This window comes from Filobasidium floriforme (genome assembly GCF_021052385.1).
Source record: "Filobasidium floriforme strain CBS 6241 chromosome Unknown HD553scaffold_7, whole genome shotgun sequence".
NCBI lineage: Eukaryota > Fungi > Basidiomycota > Tremellomycetes > Filobasidiales > Filobasidiaceae > Filobasidium > Filobasidium floriforme.
In genome coordinates this window covers 796,827-816,669 of record NW_025763628.1, presented here as the reverse complement: position 1 = coordinate 816,669, position 19,843 = coordinate 796,827, and the positions used below count along the sequence as shown (strand labels likewise).

Below are 19,843 nucleotides of genomic sequence, written 5' to 3'. Positions count from 1 at the left end.
CACTCAGTTTGAGACGGCAAGCGCACAAGTCTTTGTACCGAATGCCCCGTCCAACAGCTTTTCAAGACTGGGCTCGGTAGTCGACGACCTATGGTCGTTCAGACCTCACCAGATGAAGCTTCAAATGACGACTGTTGGTATTGCAAGCCGTCATAACCTTCTCTGTTCGCTATTTGTGCGAAATCTTGATGGCAATTCTGAATGGTAGCAGCTGGGCCTAGCCAGGTCATCTCAAGCATCAAAGATAATATTGTTCACATCTCTGGAAATTAACAGACTCGCCCACGATGATGTAACAGACGTTCAATTACGCTTACCTCACAGAACCCTGACCAGTTCGGGTCACAACTATATCGGGACCGATCAGCTAGCTCCGGATTGTCTGCCTTCTGGTGGTGGTAGTGAGTTTATATGGTAGCAGTCGACGGTCGTAGCGGTGATTTGCGCGACGATGAGAGTAAAATGGCCATTCTCGATCCAGGGAACGAGTCAAGGCGAGCCGAAGGACTTGTTCTGGTTAGTCCAGAGAGAGCTCACAGTCCAGCGGGCTCCATATCAGATATGGATGAACAGCGCAGTACATAACCAGAGGCTTCATTGCAACCGACCCAGTCACAGTCTACGCCAACGGTTGACTTAGGTCGACCGAGATCGATCCCAGAACAACGGATCTTGATTGTTTCGGGACTTGGGGACCAATAAACTTTATTTCATTTACTTAGATTTCATGCTGAGGCAATACAGTTCGATACGTCAAGTCAGAGCTCTGCTCTACTCGATCCTGTAGACGAGCTTGGTTCCGGAGACCTTGCCGGACTGACAACAGGATGATTCGGGACGGTCAGTAATCAAAGCCGGTCCAAGTAAAGGTGAACCTGACGACGCGGGACTCACCTTTTGGAGCTCGAACCCATCAAGAATGTCATCGAGACCGCCGGACTCCTTGACGGGGTTGGGCTTGATGTTGTGCTTGGTGATAATGTCCGCGATTCGGGTATGGAAGTTGTTGAACCAGTCTATGATCAGGTAGGTCAAGATGACGAGGGTGATTATCAGCAACAGAGGGTAGGTCGAGGCGGATATCAGGTCTGCTTTCTAACTAACCTCGGTCACCGGGGATGACGGGGAGAGTCATACCGGGGAAGAACTCGAAGGACTACAAGAACAAGCACACGCGTCGTCATGTTAGCTGGAACATCTCGCAACCGACGTCATGTGTGACCGCGACGAAGACGAACAATTCCCATGAACGTATACGCCAAAATAGTTTCCACGGTTACGCTCTTCTCCTTTGCCAACAATTGGGTCTTCTCGTCGGCCTGCAACAAGGCGCTCAACTTGCGCTGTTCCCCGCCCAGGGACTTGTCGTCGGAAAATCCGTTGAGAGCGATCCCAAAGGATCCTTTCTCGGAGATGGTGTCCAGACCGATGGAGAGGGTGTTGTTGGTGATCCTCTTGATCTCGGACGAAGCGTGGTCAGCGTCCTTGTACTGCGAGCGAGGTAGGCATGATAGGGGTCAGCAAAGTGATTCGACGATTGAGCTTGGGTAGCTAGGACGCTCACGTCAACGACCTCATCGGCCCCGTAAGACTTGACCAGGTCAAAGTTCTTGGGACTGGCGGTAGCGATGACCTTGTATCCAGCCAGCTTGGCCAACTGCGTAATACGGGATCGAGCATGATAAGCTTCTTGCATACCAGGAACTTGTGAAGGATTGGGCAGGCGACACGACTCACCTGAACGGCGAACATGCCGACGGCGGTCGATCCACCGTAGACGAGGTACCAGTGATCACCCTCGATCTTGGCCGGAGGGTACTCGTGCTTCTGTCGCCTATACAAGACTCCGGCAGCGGTGATGAACCCGACTCCATAGACCGGAGCGTCCCTCAACCCGACGCTCTCGGGGACTTTCCAACAAGTATCCGAAGGTACCCTCAGGTACTGGGCGAACGAACCCTTGGTCGGGAACTTGCCGCCGTGGACCATCCCGGCGATCTTGTCACCGACTTGGAGCTTGTTGGGGTTAGGGCAGATCGAGGGGATGGTGACGACCGTTCCGGAAAAGTCACACCCGATGATGGCACCGGGGACGGAGAGGCCGGGGATGGAAGCGTGCTTCCAGTCTACCAGATCGACATCAGACCGACCGAAGGAAGCGGTATGAAAGATGGTAAGAACCTCGCGATTACTCGATAGCACAGCACGTACCGGTAGGGTTCTGGGCGACGTAAGCGACCTTGACCAGGATATCGTTCTCCTCCAGCTCGGGGAGAGCAACCTCCTGAATAGAGGCAGTCTTGCCCTGAGAGTTTCGCGAGAGATGTCATCATCAGAATGGTATCGCATGACACCTGATAGTGACTGTGGAGCGGGGAGAGAGCAGGAGACTTACGGACTGGTCCTCGACGAGGGCACGCATCTTTCCGGGAATTTCGAGAGACATCTTGTGTTGAGGTTGTTTAGCTTTGGGTTGGGTGTGGTTGGGTGTCGTGTACGCGAGGTCTGAGATATATAGCAGTACTATGGGGAATCAATTGAATCGATGGTGGCCTGGTGGGAAGTAGTGAGTAGTTATATGTACCAAAAATGTGCAACAAACTGCGTGGAACGAAGGGGAAAGCTTCTCGCAAAGGTTGGGTTAGATCGAGTGGTTGATGAGTCATCCTGTTACGTAAGTGAAACAACAAGTTCCGATCGACCGGTTATGACGATCAGCCCGGTCGAAGATGACCAAGACGATCCCCAAATATAGAGGGGACCGAGAGTGTGATAATCATATGCCTTCCTGGTCGCCGATGGTGAAAGGGCGGGCAAGATGTTCGACCTACAGAGAAGATAGAGCGGGCGAGAATGCATGGACAGACTCTGAGGATGACAGTCGAGTCTGAAAACCTCGAGCGCACGGAGAGTACCTTGGACGCGGATCTCGACGAAGATCGAAGGATCCGGGCAGCTGTTGTTTCCGATCCTCGCGTTTCACGTTTCGAGACGTTTGTCTTTCAACCAGTACCATTTTCTCACATCAGCTCGTCATATGTTTATCATCCGGCGGCAAAGTATTTGTGGTTTCGTCTTCTAGGTGTTGTAGCAGTCTGCGAATCAGACGATCTAGCCAAAGGGGGTGGTGTCTGATGACAACGGTGGCGTGATCTGGCTGAAACGGCATTCCTTTGTTGTCAGGGTTCTGTGACGCCATTCAAGTAGTTCGTAATGTTGCTCGTATATAGGCATGCTGAAGGTGATGGCAATATGGTTCTGACGGGGATGACCGTCTGTCGTTCTGCTCAAGCCCGCAAACGCTTTCATATCACAATGAGTGGAACCGACGTCAACCTCTCATTGGCATGCCCCGACTTCAGCAGAATCGCAACCGCTGAATCAGCCCAGAATAATCTCGACAGCAATAACGAGGTCTCCTTCCACGGCTACACGACATCCGTTATCGCCAGCAGTGGCTTCCCGAGCTTTCGAGTCGACTCTGTTGACTCTCGCCTCCGGCGGGGCTTAGCGAACGCCCTACACATACGTCCCAGACAACGGACTTGGAAGGTGGCTTACCTTCCAGAGCTAGAAAATTGCAGTAGAGGGTCAATTCATACCGTGCCCGGGCTGTCGAACTCTGATGCTGCCTCGGTCCTCAGCAAAGCGTGGCGGGGAGTAGGTGGCAACCTGCGAGAGCAAGCGCCGCGCCTAGCCTCCAACCTCCAAGATATGGGATTGACTTTTCACCAACGTGCCCAGCAGGAAAAATTGGACAGGTATCGTGACAAATTGATCGCCAAAATTTTGAAGCTGTATCAGAACAGGACGTTCAGGGTTGCAGACTGGGACACGTCGGATGACTTCGCCAACGCCACTCATAGTCGTATCCGCGAGATCTGCCTGTGGTACAATGTGGCCAACCCTGATGAGATCGACGAGGAAATCAAGCGATTGACAAAGGCGATACTGAAGCACATCAAGAAAAGACCGGATGGAGAGTTGGTTGAAGCGGTTGTGAAAGGCGCATTTGGGAAAACTGGTTAGGAATGTATGATTAGATATGTGGCAAACTCGTGGTCGCATGTCCGGCTGCGGTTCTTGCTTTGGGGCCGGTGCAAGTATGTGAAACGGGTATGGATATGCAGTGGTGTAGAACTGCAGCTCTTGGACCTCATTGGACCGTTTGGCCTCGTTTGATAGCGAGTATGTACAATCTATGCGACGCTCGCTGGTGCCGACGACATCCGACCTGGATCCACATTCGGGTCTGTCTTGGTCGTGGTCTCTTTCCGTCTCAAAATCTCCACCTAAACGCGTTGGCAACATAAGCCCAGAATGGACCGATCGAATCAGCTTACGTTCACTATGATTGGATATTCCCTTATGCTGTCTTTCCCGGCCCCCCGCCCCGCTTGCTCTACTCACGTAGTTACCCGGAAACCAACCCGTCCTCCCATCCCTCGTTCTACCTCTCCACCAACCCAGTTCTTTCCCCCCTGAAGAAGCACCCTCTTCGAACCTCTGCATGACGGCGACAATCTCGTCCCTCTTCAACGCGAGTTCGTGTCCCGCCGTCGGTTCAAAGGGGAACAGAGCTCTGGCAAAAGTGATCGACCCCGGTTGTCCTTGTGCTTTTCCTCCCACCGCATTGGGACTGCTATTGGTATTGACAGGTCTTCCCGTGGCGTCCAGCATGGTACCAGGGGCTAACCCTAGAGCCGCCCTCTGTTTCTCTTCCTGCAGCTTCGTCAACAACCTGATCAACTTGGACATCAACCAGGGTAATCCGATCGAGGACAAGAGGAACAAGATCAGGGGTTTGCTCGAAGGGCGCTTAGATCCCGTCGGTCCGTTTGGTGGGGAAAGACCTTGATCTTTCGGTCCGCCTGCCGCTCGACCGATCTTCCAGTTCCATTCTTCTGCCCAGTTCCCAGGGTTAGATGATGAAGAGGAAAAAGCGGACCGATCGCCCTTGATCCACGCGACGATCCTCTTCCCCAATCTCAGGACCGAAAACACCCCCAAGACCTGTGCCAGGTAAGTCTTCAGCCCCCCTAGCTGGTCGGCCACTCCGACCATGGCGAAGAAGGACGAATGGGTCGCTATGTAGGTGCTCTCAAAGAGTTGAGCGAGAGAGGTGAAGGCTCCGACTAGGGACTCCATGACTGCGAATGCAGGGGCGGTCGAATTCTGGATCTGGTTTGACAGGGAAGGGGGTTGGTTATAGGGATCGTTATTGTAAGGAGAGTATCCGTTGCCGTATCCACCGCCATAGGCTCCTCCCATACGTGAATAAGCTGAGGGTCATCAGAGGAGAAGGAAGATGAGAGAACCAGACCACTTTGAGCTTGTGCTGTCCGTCCCTATTGACAGAGGAATAGAGGTGACCCACGAGAACCGCCGTATCCACCTCCATACCCTCCCGCTCCGTATCCTCCACCGTACATCCCCCCAGAAAGTCCTCCTCCATAACCTCCATAACTAGCTCCCCCATACCCTCCACCATATCCGCTCGACATGGGGTTCATCCGGGAAGCGTAGGAAGAAGGAGCCGCCATCGAATTGTTCGGATTGTATCCTGTATCGAACGACGTGGACCAAGGTTCGCTCGTCAGCACAACTCGATTCCGACTCAGCAATGAGCGGCTCGACTCACCGTTCACATTCGCACCCATATCACCGGGTCTTTCTGGTAGATCAGGTGCTCTGTCTGTCGTCATGGTCGTCGTGTTCCCGTTGGTCTGGTCGTGAGCGGTCGTGTGAGAAGGTCCGGCCTCTGCGTTGTTGCCGTTGCCGGAAGTCTCCCAGGTTTGTGGCGGTGCTTGTAGAGCTGGGGCTGGTGATGACATGTCGGAAAGGAGGGTAGTAACACTATGACCGATGGACTGAATGTAAGTGAGAGCGAGCTGAACAAGCAAACTTCACAAGGATGTGTTTGTATGGTCGAGGTAGATAGGTACTCGCTCCGGCTAACAACTCCTCCTCCCCTCGCCGCCGCGGTCAACGCCGGGGGACGAAGCGGACATCGTCACATCATCCACCATCATCGACCATACATACCATACAAGATCCTTTGATCACTTCAATCATATCATCCATCTACGATCCTCACCATCGATCCAGTCTAGAACACATAGGGGAATTATTTCCACACAGGCCGCCCGCAATGCCCGGTAAAAAACAGCCCGTAAAGGGTAAAACCAGTCAGTATCCCACAACTCCCGCTCGTTCCCGCGAGAGAGATGTTTCACATCGTCGCCTATCCCATGAACTGAGTGTGTTGTACGCATGCAATGAACAGCTTCTTCCCGACCGACTGCCAAGTCCACAGCTGCACCTAAGCCTGTAGCGCCAGCGGTTAGGAAGACGATCAAGCCGAAGCGGACGGTTTTGCAGGCGGAAAGGGACGAGGAAAGCGATCAAGAGCAATACAATGGCGGAAAGTCAAAGGAGGTCGAACCGCGAACCAAGTCGACGAGGCTCAGGAAGACTACGAGGCAGGATCTCGAAATTAAGCAGTCTCTAGACGAGGACGAACAATATGAAGAGGGCGAGGATGATAATTCGGACGATGAAGGTGATCAAGATGAGGAAGACGATCAGGATGACTCCGAAGACGCCTACCAACCCGCACCTCAGCCCAAGAGCAAGAAATCTCAACCTCAACCGACAATCAAATCGACCAAACCTAAAGCCAACCCTAAACCTCAGCCTAAATCCACCAAGAAATCTGTCGACACCAGCTCAAAGTCGAAATCTAGCGCCACCGCCCGACCTCCTCTCCGAACTCTCAACCCCCACTCGAAAACGCAGCAAAATACTGCCGAAAACCGAGCAAGGGGTGTCAAGCGATCTGCGAAACAGCTCGAGAGCGATTCTGAAGGAGATTCGGAAGGAGAAGCAGATGGACGGGGAGGGAAGAAGATCAAGGCGGCGGATGGTGAGGCTGGCGAGGACGACGAAGAACTCGAAGAGGAAGGTGAAGATCAAAGGGCCGTACAAGTGACAGATCACTCGGATGACGAATCTGAAGAAGAGCAAGAAGCAATCAGTACTCGTCCGCTGTAAGCTATATAGCGTACATTCAGTCATAACCTGCGATCAAGCTAACGTTGCGATCGTGCTGATCGCTTCCGGACGGATGCTTTCTGGCTTTCATAGATTGACGGAAGCTCAGCAAAAGATTTCCGGTATGTCGACGCTATCCCTTCTTCTCTGTTTTTTTTTTGAAATCCTGTATCTCGCCTCGCTTGTCTCCTATGCCATACCTGTCTCTTCCTTTACCTTTGTCTTATCTCTCAATCCACCATAAACTGACTGCGCCGCGCCGACTCCGCCCCCATGACCTCATGCCAATACGTAACAAACGAACATCTGATCGGTTCTTTCACAATCCAACAGATAACAGCAAGAAACAGCAAGCTAAACGAAGCAAGGAGAGAAAAAAGGTCCTAGACAACGCCTGGCGGGAAGCGGCCGTTCAGATGCAGGCGAGAATGACGGGTGAACCTGAAGGGGGTGGGTCCATCGGGTGGGAGACTTTGTGAGTCGACTGCGAGATCGGACACGTTCGTTTCTGTGAGCGGTATGAGTGATCATTTAATGAACGACCATTCTTGTGTATCACGCCTATACGTAGGATGGAGGAGACTGAATCGACATTGAAGACGATCGGGACGATGTTACAGGAATTGGAAGAACAACAGGAAGACGTTTTGGGAAAGACCTTGGACGAGGATCTCGAGACATACAATGTCGGTAGCCTAGGCCCACTGATGCCAGTTGACCTCTGATCCTGCACTCCTGAAACTGACGAGCCGTGAACGGTCATTGAAAAGGAAGCAGCCGCGCCGATGATCGACCAGCTCAAGGAGCATGTCAATGTCTACTTGGCTCAACATGGAACCGTCATCATCGAAACCGGCGACGAAAGTGAGTCTGACCGATCTTTGCGTACTTGCCGGGGCCGCGCCCAAGCTGAAGGAGAACTCGCGCATACTTTAGTGAACAAGTTCCCCAAATTGCTGGAAAAGGCGCAGAAACGTGCGGTCCAGCAGACGAAACGCAAAATGCGGGAGCAATATCAGATCGCTCAGGTAGGCGCTACGCTAGCGGTGAGAGTGTTTGCGCTGCCTGTGGCTGATTGCCGTCCGCCTTTTCCTTCGACAGAGGAACCTGACGGCCAAAAATTATATCAAGAGCGTCGCCAAGATCATGGGCGTCGACTTGACCCCTTTCCGGGATTGAACATCGGCCGTCCTCCAGCAGGATTGAAACATTTTTTTCATCGCAAATAGCATCACAAAGAGATCAAGCGAGCATGTCATATGTAATAAAGTGCATTAGATTGTTGGATTATAGAAGGGCAATACACGTGTAGATCACCCGGCGAGGACGATGCTTTGTGAGCCTGTGGGCAAGTGATTATACAACATTGTGCTTTCCTGGTCAAATCATACTGAGTTACAGGCGCAAGATCTCCCACGGCGATGCCTGCGGGAAGATCAGTTCTTCTGCCACCGCAGTTGGGTACGATCTTTACTGGCTCGAGGCAAGTTGGCGTAGATGTACTGTGGCAGCAGGCAGGACGTCAGGCTGCTGAAGACCCCAAAATCCGACTTCTCAAGGCCACTCACGTTGATGGCGTTCTGAACACCGTTCTCTCCACGAATTTTCTCTCCCAGCATGGCAGCCCTCTCAATCATGACGGTGTCACGAGTTGCAGTGTGCAAGGCCTCGGCCATCTCATCGACATCGAGACTGCCGACCTTGACTCCGACTCCAAGATGGGTAACTCGCGTAGCCGTAAAGTCGCGAACAGGGTACGGGTCAGCACGGGAAAGTGACAAAACAGGGCTCTCGTCGATACTCATCAGAAGTACTGGTCTCCGAACCAGGGTTTGATCAAAGTGGGCAATCCGGCCGTCAATGAGGCACCCACCGTACCAGCACCTGCAATACGCCATAGTGGAAGTCAGCCGGCGCCATCGTCACTCCGACCTGCCATTGACTCACCTCCGTGATGCAGCGCCGCCTTGACCTTGGGGAACAGCCAGCCGTGAGGTACCTTGTCGACCGGATAGCAGTTGGCAGAGTAGCTAGGTGATTCCGACTTTTTCTCGTCTGAAGTATCCGCTCCCTTGGACGACCAGCCCTTGGCGATGATAGCCCTAACATCGGCTATGGATTATATGTCAATATATCAGCGAGTCGTCTTCGCCTCGAGTAGAGTGTCCTGCACACTCACCTTTGTCGACGGCTTGAACGATGTTTCGGGTAACCATGTCGGGATCGGGCACGGTAATAGATCCGAACCCCTTTCAAGGAAGACAGGTAAGGCACGGTAGCCGGAAGAGCTAGAGTGGTTACACTCACGATGTAAACCAAAGGCTTGCCGTCCCTTTCTGCTTTTTGCATAAAATCTTCCAGGTCGTCAGGTGGAGACCAGTCGTTGTCCGAGTTTGCAAGGTTCCAGTATCCAGCTGAAATTGCAATGAGTGTTAGAGGCCATACTCAAGCTGCAAGTTGAACGAGCCGACTCACTAATAGCACTTCGGAGAGCAGAAGCCCAAGAAAGTGAAGCAAACGGTCAGCGGCGAGCGTCGACCTCGTACCCTACTACCCTTGTACCCACATGTCCTGCAAGAGAGATGTCAGGACGCCGTCAGTATGTATGCTCGCAGCGGATTTCATGATGAAACTCACATCGTGCCAATCGAGAGGTTTAGGAACTACGCGACAGAACCGATGCTACGTAAGTAAGGGCAGCATTTGCATGACGGCTGACGGACATACCGATGAAGGGCGAAAAGTTGTACCTGTGCGAAAAGGCATGCATCAGAACCTGAACAAAATGGTTGCACGCGCGCTCAACTCACATGAAGGGAACCTTTGTCTGTGACAAGTGAGCCATGTCAGCCGCTGGCAAACCCAGCATTTCCTTCCTCCAGGGGTTGATCTGAGGGGCTGTCGCTTTCCATATGATGTTGTCGAATATCACGTATGAGGAATAGTTGAAGCCAGGACCCATCTCGACAGCGGGCACCATGAAGGCATGAGGGTACTTGACGGTTCGGGTCCAGGGCATGGTGAAGGCTCTCATGTAGGGAATCTTCAGGGCTTCCGCGATATGGATACCCGCCATAGTGCTAGGACTCTCGATCAGGACGTCGACTCCCTGGCAAGATTCCCAAGAGTCCCGGAGCAGGTCGTCGAGCCAACTCTTAAAGTTGCCGAGGGATTCCTTGAAGAATCCAGGGGAGAACATGGCGTGGTCAACCGAAAGCTTCATCAGAGCCGCTGGGTCGCCTCCAGCCTGTCGGTGCTCGATACCGTAACCCTCAACCCATTCCTTGAACTCGTCTGGCGCGATAGAAAGCTGTCAGTCATTGCCCCTGACATTTTGCAATGAACGCCGTCGCTTACCATGAGTAATGATGACACATTGGTGTCCATCCTTCATCAAGCCAAGGGCTAAAGCGATGTACGGCTGAATGTCGCCTCGAGACCCGATCGTACTGTGTCGAGCGAAGAGGATCGAAGTCAGCGATTTGTCAGAAGTGAGGTTGGCCCATTCCACCCTCACAGCATTCCAAACCGACGAGTGCTGATTTTCTGTCTTGAACCGTAGTCATTGACGACGGCCGGCAGATGGGCCAAAGCATGATCCGGTACCGAAATGTTCATCGAGTCCTTGGGTGTGACCCCAAGCACCTCAATCGTCCTCAGACGGTCCCGCGTCTTCTGCTGGAGCGCTGAATCATCATCGAATGCATCGACGTTCAAAGTGTTCATGACAGCAGCATCACGCTCCCGACTGTTTTCTTCCTCGGCCTCTCGCGCATCCAGCTCCGGATGCTTTTCATGCAATTTGGCATGCTCGACAACCAAGTCGTTGATTCGCTTCATTGTCTAGCAAGGAGGATCGAATCGTGTGGGCATGCAAATCGCTTAATGAACAGTACGCAGCCGAAACTCACCTTGGCTCGAGCTTTGGGGCTGAAGAAGTCGAAATGCAAATCGTGACGCCCAGATACCTTGACCGACATGCCGCGGAACTTGAATCTGAAGGCGTCGATCGGTTCGGCTCCTTTGATGTCGTGAACTGGGAATCGATACTGAACGATTTTTGGCGACTTGATCAGCATACGAGTTGACCGGAGCAGCCGGTGACCAACTCACCTTGATATCGGGCACGGGACCCGCACTCTTGCGCCAGAAGCAGAGATACTTTTCCGACAAGATGATGTGGCCTCGGAAAGGCACGGTTCGGTTCAAATAACACCGCTTCATCCAGACCGGTTCCGAAACATTGATGCCGAATATTGCCTTGGCAATACGAGCGTTCTGCTGCTTCTTCTCGGTTCTTACTCCGCCAGGATTGCCAAGACTCTGGTTGGCATTCTGGTCAGCCTCGGTTTCCGAGTCGCTGTCACTGCTTGAATCCTCGGAATCTGAGTCGTTGCGATGCAGATCTGCTTCCTTCTTCTGTCTCTTTGGCAGACGCTTGGGGGCCGGTGGGTCAGTGAGGACGTGCTCGGGCAGACCAGCACCTCCTTCCACCTCGGGCAAGCGAAGAAGGTCAGACTGTCCGACCTGGAAGACGGCCAAGGGTCGGTCGGCATCTCGCTTGTACCTCCTCCCGGAATCATGAGCTTTCTGAATGGTTTCGTGCAGCTTGTCGGCAAAGGCAGCCCTCTCGTTCAGGATTCCAAATTTGATGTTGACAGCCGTTCGCATCTCATTCTGATCTCCGTAGCGGAATTTCATGGCGCGAGCTGGCAGGATGGAGGCATTGGACGTGAGATCCTGCGGGTCTGCCGTAGGACCTTGGAAGGCACCCTGGCCGGTCCTGGTCTCGCTGTGAGCAGCGTGCATGCCCAAGTTGCCAGTGTTGCTCTCGCCCTGATTCGAGTTGGAGGGGGGAGTCGGCTGCGGTACGCGATCGTCCTGAACGCTCGCCGTTGAACTCCCATAATCTCGAGCTTTGGTGGCCTGTGCTGTCGGCTCGGCATGACCGGTCTTGCCATCTGAGACGATATGCGAATTGGATGACCTCTTGAAGTGTCCCATGAAACGCTCAAAGCCGGACTTATGGTTTTGTTGCCGCTTCTTCTCGGCATCCTCAAAGTCTTGATAGGTTGGGTTGTCGGGATGCATGCGGTCAAAACCGTCGGACACATCTTTGCACCGTCTTCCTTCACCATCGTCCATGACATCGACGTGGATGCTGACAAGTCTAGCGAAGTCCATGTAATCGTCAGTTCCCGATTCCCGGATGCGGTCCAATGGTAAACAAATTCGCAGCATCTCCCAGCCGCCATCGTCCTCCAGGAACAAGCCGTCTCCCTCCATGGTCGGCGCGTCGGGTCGGTCGCCCATCTTCTTGTGTCGTAGATCGAGCCTATGTTGGTACCGCCTGGCGCGTCCATGCTGGAAGAGCGCAGACTCGAAATCTCGATGCCAATGAAGCGCCGATTCTTGCGTATCTACAGTAAACTCGAGGAACTTTTCACCCTTAGGAGAGTGATAGCGCAACTTGATATCGAAAGGCTTGGCCGGGTCAAGGGGATAGAGTTGGTCAACCGATTCGACTGATGGGGAGCCAAGCCATCAAAGAAAGGTGATTGATTAGTTCTCTCGGTTTCGGTCGAACGATTCGGTCGGACACTCACGTAAGATCGATCGTAGAGGCTTTACTCGTCCTTCCTCATCGGCACTAGGGTAAGTGGTGATCATCTCGGAATCCAATTCCATCCACACCCTGCTGGTCTTGTTGGCAAATACGGGATTGTGCCTGTGTATCGTAGCGGCTCCAGTATGCAGGAGCTTGCTAGATTCGTCTCCGGGCAACATCATCTTGGGTGGCGGCAAGACGGCATGGAACGTCAACCGATGTGTCGTCAGGTGGATGTTTCCCAAGATCAAGATTCCTCGGAAAAGACCTCCCTTGCACTCGACGATGAATTCTTCGGGCTGGTCATCTTCAAACAAGTCGGCAATGGTGCCAAACTCTTCACAAAGCGCCGCAAGCTTTTCTTGCCTGCTGATTTTGCTCCTGCGTTCAGTCTCAGCAGCAACGAAGGCCTCGGCCTCTTCATCATTGAACGATCGGACACTAGCGGCATCGTCACCTTGCTCTTCCGCCTTCGCCTGAGCCTCTTCAGTAGCGAAATCACGACGATTGGCATCGGCGATCTGCCTCAAGGTGCGATCCGTGTCCTGTCGAACTTGGGAGGGCCGGACGTTGTCTTCACCCGGCTGATCACCCTCTTTGGCGGTCCTCAACAAGGCGCCGGGCACAATCTTCTTTGTGAGCGTCTCCTTGTCGTCGTGCTTGAGACTGTGCTTGATCTCTTCCTCCTTGGCGTCGATCCTCTCCTTCTTGATCTCGGTAGCACGCTCTTCGATGTCGTCAGCATCCGCACCGTCGCCCAGAATTTTCCTCGCCCGCTTCCTGTCCTCCTCGACGGGATCCATACCGATATCCTCCTCTCCCACGCCATGCTCGCCGGAAAAGTTATTTACACTCAAGACGGCCAGTCGATGAGAAAGCGCGCTCTGGTCGACGGTAGGTTTGCGGTAAAATGCAGGCAGGACGATCTTGCCTTCAGTAGGTTTGATGGATTCCTCGATCGAACTGCTCTGACGTTGCATAGGAAAGGCTTGTAATGGCCGTACCCACTCGCCAGACGATTTTCGTTCGGATTCGGGTCGTTTTGCAACCGCATCATCTGCCCCGACCTCGTTCTCGCCCTCGGGTCGATCTGCGACCGACACACCCTGAGGCGTCTTTTCCTCATCCTGCCCATGGCCACGTTCCTGTTTCGTAGTGGCTTGCTGTTGCTGCTGCTGAATCATCGACGACGCTCCGACCTCGGTATTCTTCCTGGTCCGATAGTGCTCCCTCACCCAGACCTCTTGTTCCTCGGGGTGCATACCTGAGACCTTGTTCGTCTCGTTCATCAGCATCATGTCTTCTCGCAGACTCCTTCCTCCACTCGAGGTCGAAGTCGAAGGCATGGTACCGAGAACACCCGGGGAGTTTACGGAAGACGAGACGAGGGGTGCCAACGGGGTCGACGTTGATCCTTCACCCTCACCCGCTCCCAGAGCCGCTCTCAACGCTGGCGTAGACGTCGAACTCATGGCATTGACATCCATGGCCTCACCCGTACCGTTCTCCGTCCTGGCGAAATCCCTAAACGTATCCATCCCACCCCGTTCCTCTGCAGGAGTCTTGAACGCCATCGAGTCGTCCGAAGGTTCCCTCGCTTCGGTCAGGTTCTCTGGTCGGTCGAGATGGTCGCGAAGCTTGCCACTACCGGTGTTAGGAGTACTTTCGGGTTCGCTAGCACGGGGAGCGGGAGTCGAGTTCGATATGTTGGCTTCGCCGTCGTCGTTCTCGTGATTATTGTCGTGATGATGAACGTGAGGGCGATGATGACCGGAATCCGAATCGTCGAGCGGGTGTGGTGGCGAACGATGATCGTTGATATCGACCTGTTTGCCGTTGTGGTTGTCTTGTCCGGCACTGCTCGGGAAGACCTTGGCCTTGAGAGCGTCCGGTTGAAGTATGCTAGGGACCACCATCGTGCAAAGTTGATGATGATGACGACGCCGAACGGAAGGTCCGGGTCGTGATTATTTGTGGGTAGGCAACCGACGGAGGTTGTAATCGAGAACGAGTTCGCCGATGGATAGGTAGTAGTGCTGCGAGACCTAGGTCGGCTTGGCACTAGGGAAGGGGAGAGAATAGGAACTCGGGAACGGGTGTTTCCTGGATGTTGTTCCGTAGTATTGTATGGGTGGGTAGTAATTGTGTGAACTTTGCGTGCAGTAGTGGTTATTGCTTATGAGATACCACGAGGGGAAGGAGAAAGAAAGATGGTCGGGATATATGGGAGGGCTGCGAAGGCTCGATCCTGGCAACCAAAGGGCGATCGACGAGAATGCTCGAACGGCGACGACGAGGAATCGCTGATTTCGCGGGGACTAACGGCTGACGCGAACGGAGCCTGGTAAGCGGGCTTCGAGCTTTCGAACGACGTTGGCCGAGATATTTCGAGATCACGAGTAGCGAGTAGATCTAGCACCCTAGCGGCTAGCAGGTCTAGCAGGTCCAAAGGTCTACGTCGTCCCCCCTTTCGTAGCATTGACCGTAGCAATTCGCCGCTGCAAGAAGCAAGAAGGGTTGACGACTGTATTCCAGCGGAACACACAATGGGCCAAGCGAGTGACGTCACCGATACGCCCGCGCGATCCCTCGACCGGAACCGGATCCATTCTAGCTTTCGTCATCCCTAGTGCAGGTGCTGAATGACCGAGCCGGCGCCTCTGTTTCAGGAGAGCCCGAGAGTAGCCGCGGGAGGGGGGGTTGGCCTCGTCGATCAAACGATCAAACGGCGATCAAAAAAGAGCAATCGTGATCAGATCGTCTCCGTGTCTCAACACATCAGTGTCGAGCATGTCGAGTACGTTGTCTGATGTCTGATGCGCAGCAATCATGTCAAGTCAGGAAGACTGGCTAAACAAATGGCATAGTGGTGTTTCAGGCTGTATGAGCGATTGCTATCACATGGTCGCCCCTGGTGTTGGCCATCATACCTGTCCCGCTATCTCTCTCGCATCCTCACACAGTTGAGCATGAGTTTTCGACAGAACGGGTAACGGGGAAGATGCGACATGTCGAGGTGCGATGGAAGTCGTGGGCAAATGACAGGGTTTTGCGGTATCGTCTGCCATCGACGATGCTAAGAAAGTTCCATCACTCATTCTTTCGGCAGGATAAATTTGTTTGCGCCTCAAGCAAAGCCGAGAATACGGTCGCGCCTCGCATAGGCGCCGTATTTGGCAAGCGTTCTATATGACCGGAGACCTCCCTGGATCACCAAGGTAGCAATATGAGGCTTCCATTCTTGCAATAATAGAGCTTCCAAACTGATTCAGCCTCCGAGCTATGCTCTTGAATTCCCTTAGCAAGAAACTAGTTACTGCTTTGAGCAGACAACCAACCATGGCTCCCAGCCACCGCTGTTCTTGCAGAGCTATATTGCTGACACTCAGCCATTAGCGTCAACTCCTGTCATCTACGCAGACAGTAGTAGATAATGCTCTACATCTCATGTGTCTCGCAGCTTTCCAGTAACCTAACCGACGATTCGTATATGTCATCGTAAAAGCTACCGTACCACGTAGCAAACGAGGCGAACGGTGCGGGGTCGTTAACACCTCTACATCACCAAAAGACCAGATCCGACGGCTCATCTAATCGTACACGCGCCAACCCGTAAAAAGCGCAGTGGCAGCAGCAAGGCTTCTCATTCCGTTTGTTTCGTCGTTTTTCCCGTGTATGTGACCCAAACATTCTGATCAGCCTTTGTTTCGTAGGAGATTTTCTCTTGTCATCCTTGCGTATTCGTGTATGTGCGTCAAGTCGTTAAGAGTTTTCGAAGAGGCATAGAGAGAGACAGGAAGGGGGATGGATGATGAGGAGAAAAGGGGGGGAGTCGGTCCTTCTTCCTTAGGACGTGATAGATTTTGTGCATGTGCGAGAGGACCGCAATGTTTAAGAGGTCGGAGCGGTTGATTCGAGCTTGTCCCACTCGGCGAGGAGTAGCGCTCCCACAGCTGATAGAAGAGACGGTGAATTAGCGTGCACGTTGACGGCGAGGTATCGCGAAGAAGGTGCTTACTGGGTTCGAGTTCGGTCCCATCTCGACTGACCTAATCAGTTCGAAGAGGAAAGACCCCAATAGTTGCGTCAGTCTCTAGTCGAGCGCAATACCTTCTGCATCATTTGATTGACGCACCTTGACTTCCTTATCCTGGTTCCATGGGTTCCTCAAATGCCTCAACCGGTGGAAAGGCAGGACCCCAGTCTTGACCCACTCGACATCGAACACCGTACCGATCTTGGCCAATTGGTTCTCAGCCGGTCCCGGTCCAGAAGCGTCGACAGCCTGAGCTACATCGGAGGAGACCGGATCGACCATATCGTGCCTGATGATACCATCACCGTCAGGCTTGTCGTCACTCGCGTCGGGCTTAATACTTTCGGCCTTGTCGGGGTTGCTTCCTTGCGAACCGGTCGAATTGGATCTGCGTTCCGCAGCCCGACTCGGCGCGCGGTTATCCAACTTGAAACCGGAATCCTGGGCCGCCCTGATCTGTGCCAGAGCGTCAGCGTCTAGAGTGTTCGATCGGGACTCGGACTCGGGAACTGAAGCCAGTCTGATCGGCGGTCTTGTCTGGCTCGCTACGTCAGGCAACCGCATAGCCGAATAGTTGACTTCCTCGCTGGGTGACAACTCGCCAGGAGATTGCGTCGTCATCCTGAATGTGTCCGAAGAGGCATGCGGGATCCTAGGTCGACCCGATCTAGTCATTGCAGGATCATCGGTGGATTGCGATGTAGAGCCAGACGAACGCTCCGCAGTCCCGCCGGAATTGACCGTCCCGGATGAAGGCGTAGTCGGGAGTTGGCTTCGCGAGCCACATGAGATGCTACGAGCGTTTCGGGCGAGTGAACCGATGCCGCTTCGCATAATGGCCCATCCGTAAAAGTTGCCCTGTTTGTTGGCTCCGAAGATGAGGTAAACCTCGGGCGAAGTACGGAAGGCTTGGTCTGATCAATGACCAAGTCAGCAGGTATAGTCGAAGCGACGTGATGACAAAACAACAAGCTAACCTAGGATCGCCTCGTTGTGAAGTTGCGTCTTCCACTTGCCTGTCTTGATGCTCGTCTCAAGCTCCTCCTGTCCAGCACCGGCGTGGCTGTCAGTCAGAGGTTCTCTCACGAATCATACCACGTGCACTCACCTGTGTCAAGCTCTTGAGGATGAAATATCGTTTCGGGAAATGTCGACCCAGGAAAGAAGAGTTGGTGGATGCGAAACTGTGTGTGCCGGATTGCGATCGTTCGCGATGCCACGCCGCGAACGCAGCTGGAGTGACCATATCGGGCGGGTACTCCATCGCTGCCGGACTGAGCGGAGTCTCTGATTCTGGCGTTTTGGTGCCATCCTGGGCGGCTTTTGCCTCGCTTGCGGCCTCGGCTTTTTGTTGCGCCAATAGATCCTGCACGTACTTGGTATGGAGACCGGCACCCCGTTGACCACCTACACCTGCCTTGAGGTCGTCGTCCATCTTGCGCACCCTGCAGACCAACTTGGGACACCGCGGATCGAGCGGTCGCAGGAGGCGGTGATTGAAGTAGGAAATCGCTAGCAAGAGCTCGTCCTGAGTCTCGAGGTTGACAAATGCGCAAGACGATCGAGAGATGAGAAAGATGGACGAAATCTTGATATGTTCCTTGTAAGGGATGCTCTGCGGAACGGCTTCGCGGGGGATGGGCTGGTTGAGGAATTTCCACATCTCCTCGTGAGTGGCTGCGACAGGAATGGCAACGGGGGTCAGCACAGGGACAACGCCCTGCTGGTACCACAACTGAACCTACCGTTATTGGGCACGTTCCCAATCCACATGACCCATTCGCTCCGGTTGGCCGGAGCCGCAGGGTGATAATGCTTCCTCCCAGCAGCACGCCTGTCTTCCTGGTCCGGGCTACCGGGAGCCGGTCGCTGAGGCAGATCGTGCTTCGTCGCCGGTGGGGATCCCAATACCATCTGTTCCAGCACGTCGTTGATGCTAGACATGGACCTCGCATTCGCTCGATGGCCTTGACGGCCTTCCGGGCTTGTCGGTCTTGGACCTTGAGCTTGGTGAAGCGGTCCTTCGTTGTTGTTGCCCCCCACAGACCATCTTCCACGACGCGACTGGCGACCACCACGACCTCCGCGATTGTTCCCGTATTGAGTCGCTACGGGCGATGGCAGCATGGGTCTCGTTGCCTCAGCCATCTGCGCGTAGTTGAGGTACGAAGGCACTCCGCCATAGTATCCGGTCTGGTACGGCATATAACCTGTTGATCCAGCAAAAGATCCGCCTTGTGACATATTGGGGTACCCGTTCCCAGGATACCCATCGATTGGCATGTTTTGGACAGCCGATCCGAAGCTGTTCGGATGTCCAGGCGGTGAGGGTCTGTATCCAGCTCCACCCCTTGGTCCATTCCTTGTCTGTCCCGCTCGTCCATTGGCACCGCCCCCGCTCGGACCGTGTTCGTTCGCATCCCCTCGACCTCCTCGATTTCCCCTGGACCCACTTCCTGCACCTCCGCCTCTCGAGCCGTGGTCCCATGAAGGCACTCCATAAAACCCCGTCTGTCCACCTCCAGCCGTGCCCGCTCCGGGCCCTACCGGCTGTCCCGCCCATCCGTTGCTCCATCCGCCCACTGTATTGGGCGGCTGCGCAGTCACCATCGACGGCGACAGTGAAGACATGGTCGGACTGGACATTTCATTCCCTTGTGGACCGGGGACAGACGGGTCGTCGTCCGAGGGAGGTAGCCAAGGTTTCATTCCCAACGCCGGGCTTACCGGTGGGCTGTTGACTGGACTCCCGAAGTACGCTCCACGGGAATCGTGTGGAGGAGGAGGAAGAACAGCGCTCGAGTAAGGGTTGTAGTATGCCTGCTGACCGTACATCCCTGGCACCGGAGGCGTATGTGACGTCGTGAGGTAAGGGTTGTTCATCACCTCGTACGGACTGTGGGCGGACGACGCCGACACCGAAGATGGCCGATACAACGCCGGATCGTTCGAATTGACGACACCAGGATTGGATTGCAAGCCAGCAGCAAGTGCGGTGTAATCCAGATTAGGATCTCCATGCTGGGGCTGCATACCCGGGTACATCATCGATACTGGCGAATGCGATGAAGAAGGTGGGGTGACTCCTGAGAACGTCCCATGCGGGACGGCGTTGTACGGATTTCCACCACTACCCCCGTTGTTGG

At 54.0% G+C, this 19,843-nt stretch overlaps 6 protein-coding genes across 6 annotated transcripts; 2 read left to right on the top strand and 4 right to left on the bottom strand.

Annotated features, from left to right (window-relative positions):
* Positions 1-683: 683 nt before the first annotated feature.
* HD553DRAFT_309035 (dehydrogenase) lies at positions 684-2,567 on the bottom strand. The gene is made up of 8 exons (XM_046179625.1): positions 2,396-2,567; positions 2,212-2,305; positions 1,738-2,126; positions 1,565-1,657; positions 1,239-1,490; positions 1,105-1,156; positions 895-1,016; positions 684-816 (listed from the first exon to the last, which is right to left on the bottom strand). The coding sequence occupies exons 1-8, from the start codon at positions 2,444-2,446 to the stop codon at positions 772-774; spliced, it is 1,098 nt and encodes a 365-aa protein (XP_046037857.1). The 5' UTR covers positions 2,447-2,567; the 3' UTR covers positions 684-771.
* A 748-nt stretch (positions 2,568-3,315) lies between these two features.
* On the top strand, positions 3,316-4,029 carry HD553DRAFT_340992 (uncharacterized protein; the record flags this gene model as incomplete). The annotated part of the gene is made up of 1 exon (XM_046182596.1): positions 3,316-4,029. One exon carries the CDS (start codon positions 3,316-3,318, stop codon positions 4,027-4,029), a length of 714 nt encoding a protein of 237 aa, XP_046037856.1.
* On the bottom strand, positions 4,027-5,905 carry HD553DRAFT_309032 (putative peroxisomal membrane protein pex13). The gene is made up of 4 exons (XM_046179624.1): positions 5,642-5,905; positions 5,378-5,563; positions 4,411-5,282; positions 4,027-4,292 (listed from the first exon to the last, which is right to left on the bottom strand). Exons 1-4 carry the CDS (start codon positions 5,832-5,834, stop codon positions 4,200-4,202), a joined length of 1,344 nt encoding a protein of 447 aa, XP_046037855.1. The 5' UTR covers positions 5,835-5,905; the 3' UTR covers positions 4,027-4,199.
* Positions 5,906-6,087: 182 nt separating this feature from the next.
* Positions 6,088-8,276, top strand: HD553DRAFT_349215 (uncharacterized protein). The gene is made up of 8 exons (XM_046183444.1): positions 6,088-6,188; positions 6,287-7,049; positions 7,147-7,175; positions 7,387-7,528; positions 7,625-7,739; positions 7,824-7,917; positions 7,990-8,081; positions 8,155-8,276. Exons 1-8 carry the CDS (start codon positions 6,152-6,154, stop codon positions 8,230-8,232), a joined length of 1,350 nt encoding a protein of 449 aa, XP_046037854.1. The 5' UTR covers positions 6,088-6,151; the 3' UTR covers positions 8,233-8,276.
* HD553DRAFT_309028 (uncharacterized protein) lies at positions 8,277-14,872 on the bottom strand. The gene is made up of 14 exons (XM_046179623.1): positions 12,660-14,872; positions 11,167-12,578; positions 10,965-11,102; positions 10,571-10,896; positions 10,411-10,502; positions 9,864-10,347; positions 9,781-9,803; positions 9,690-9,716; positions 9,361-9,467; positions 9,233-9,302; positions 9,001-9,165; positions 8,859-8,937; positions 8,622-8,790; positions 8,277-8,555 (listed from the first exon to the last, which is right to left on the bottom strand). Exons 1-14 carry the CDS (start codon positions 14,575-14,577, stop codon positions 8,490-8,492), a joined length of 5,076 nt encoding a protein of 1,691 aa, XP_046037853.1. The 5' UTR covers positions 14,578-14,872; the 3' UTR covers positions 8,277-8,489.
* A 1,680-nt stretch (positions 14,873-16,552) lies between these two features.
* On the bottom strand, positions 16,553-18,611 carry HD553DRAFT_270203 (YT521-B-like domain-containing protein; the record flags this gene model as incomplete). Its single annotated transcript, XM_046177653.1, has 6 exons — positions 16,553-16,614; positions 16,680-16,710; positions 16,797-17,611; positions 17,675-17,741; positions 17,806-18,374; positions 18,443-18,611. 6 exons carry the CDS (start codon positions 18,609-18,611, stop codon positions 16,553-16,555), a joined length of 1,713 nt encoding a protein of 570 aa, XP_046037852.1.
* Positions 18,612-19,843: the final 1,232 nt, after the last annotated feature.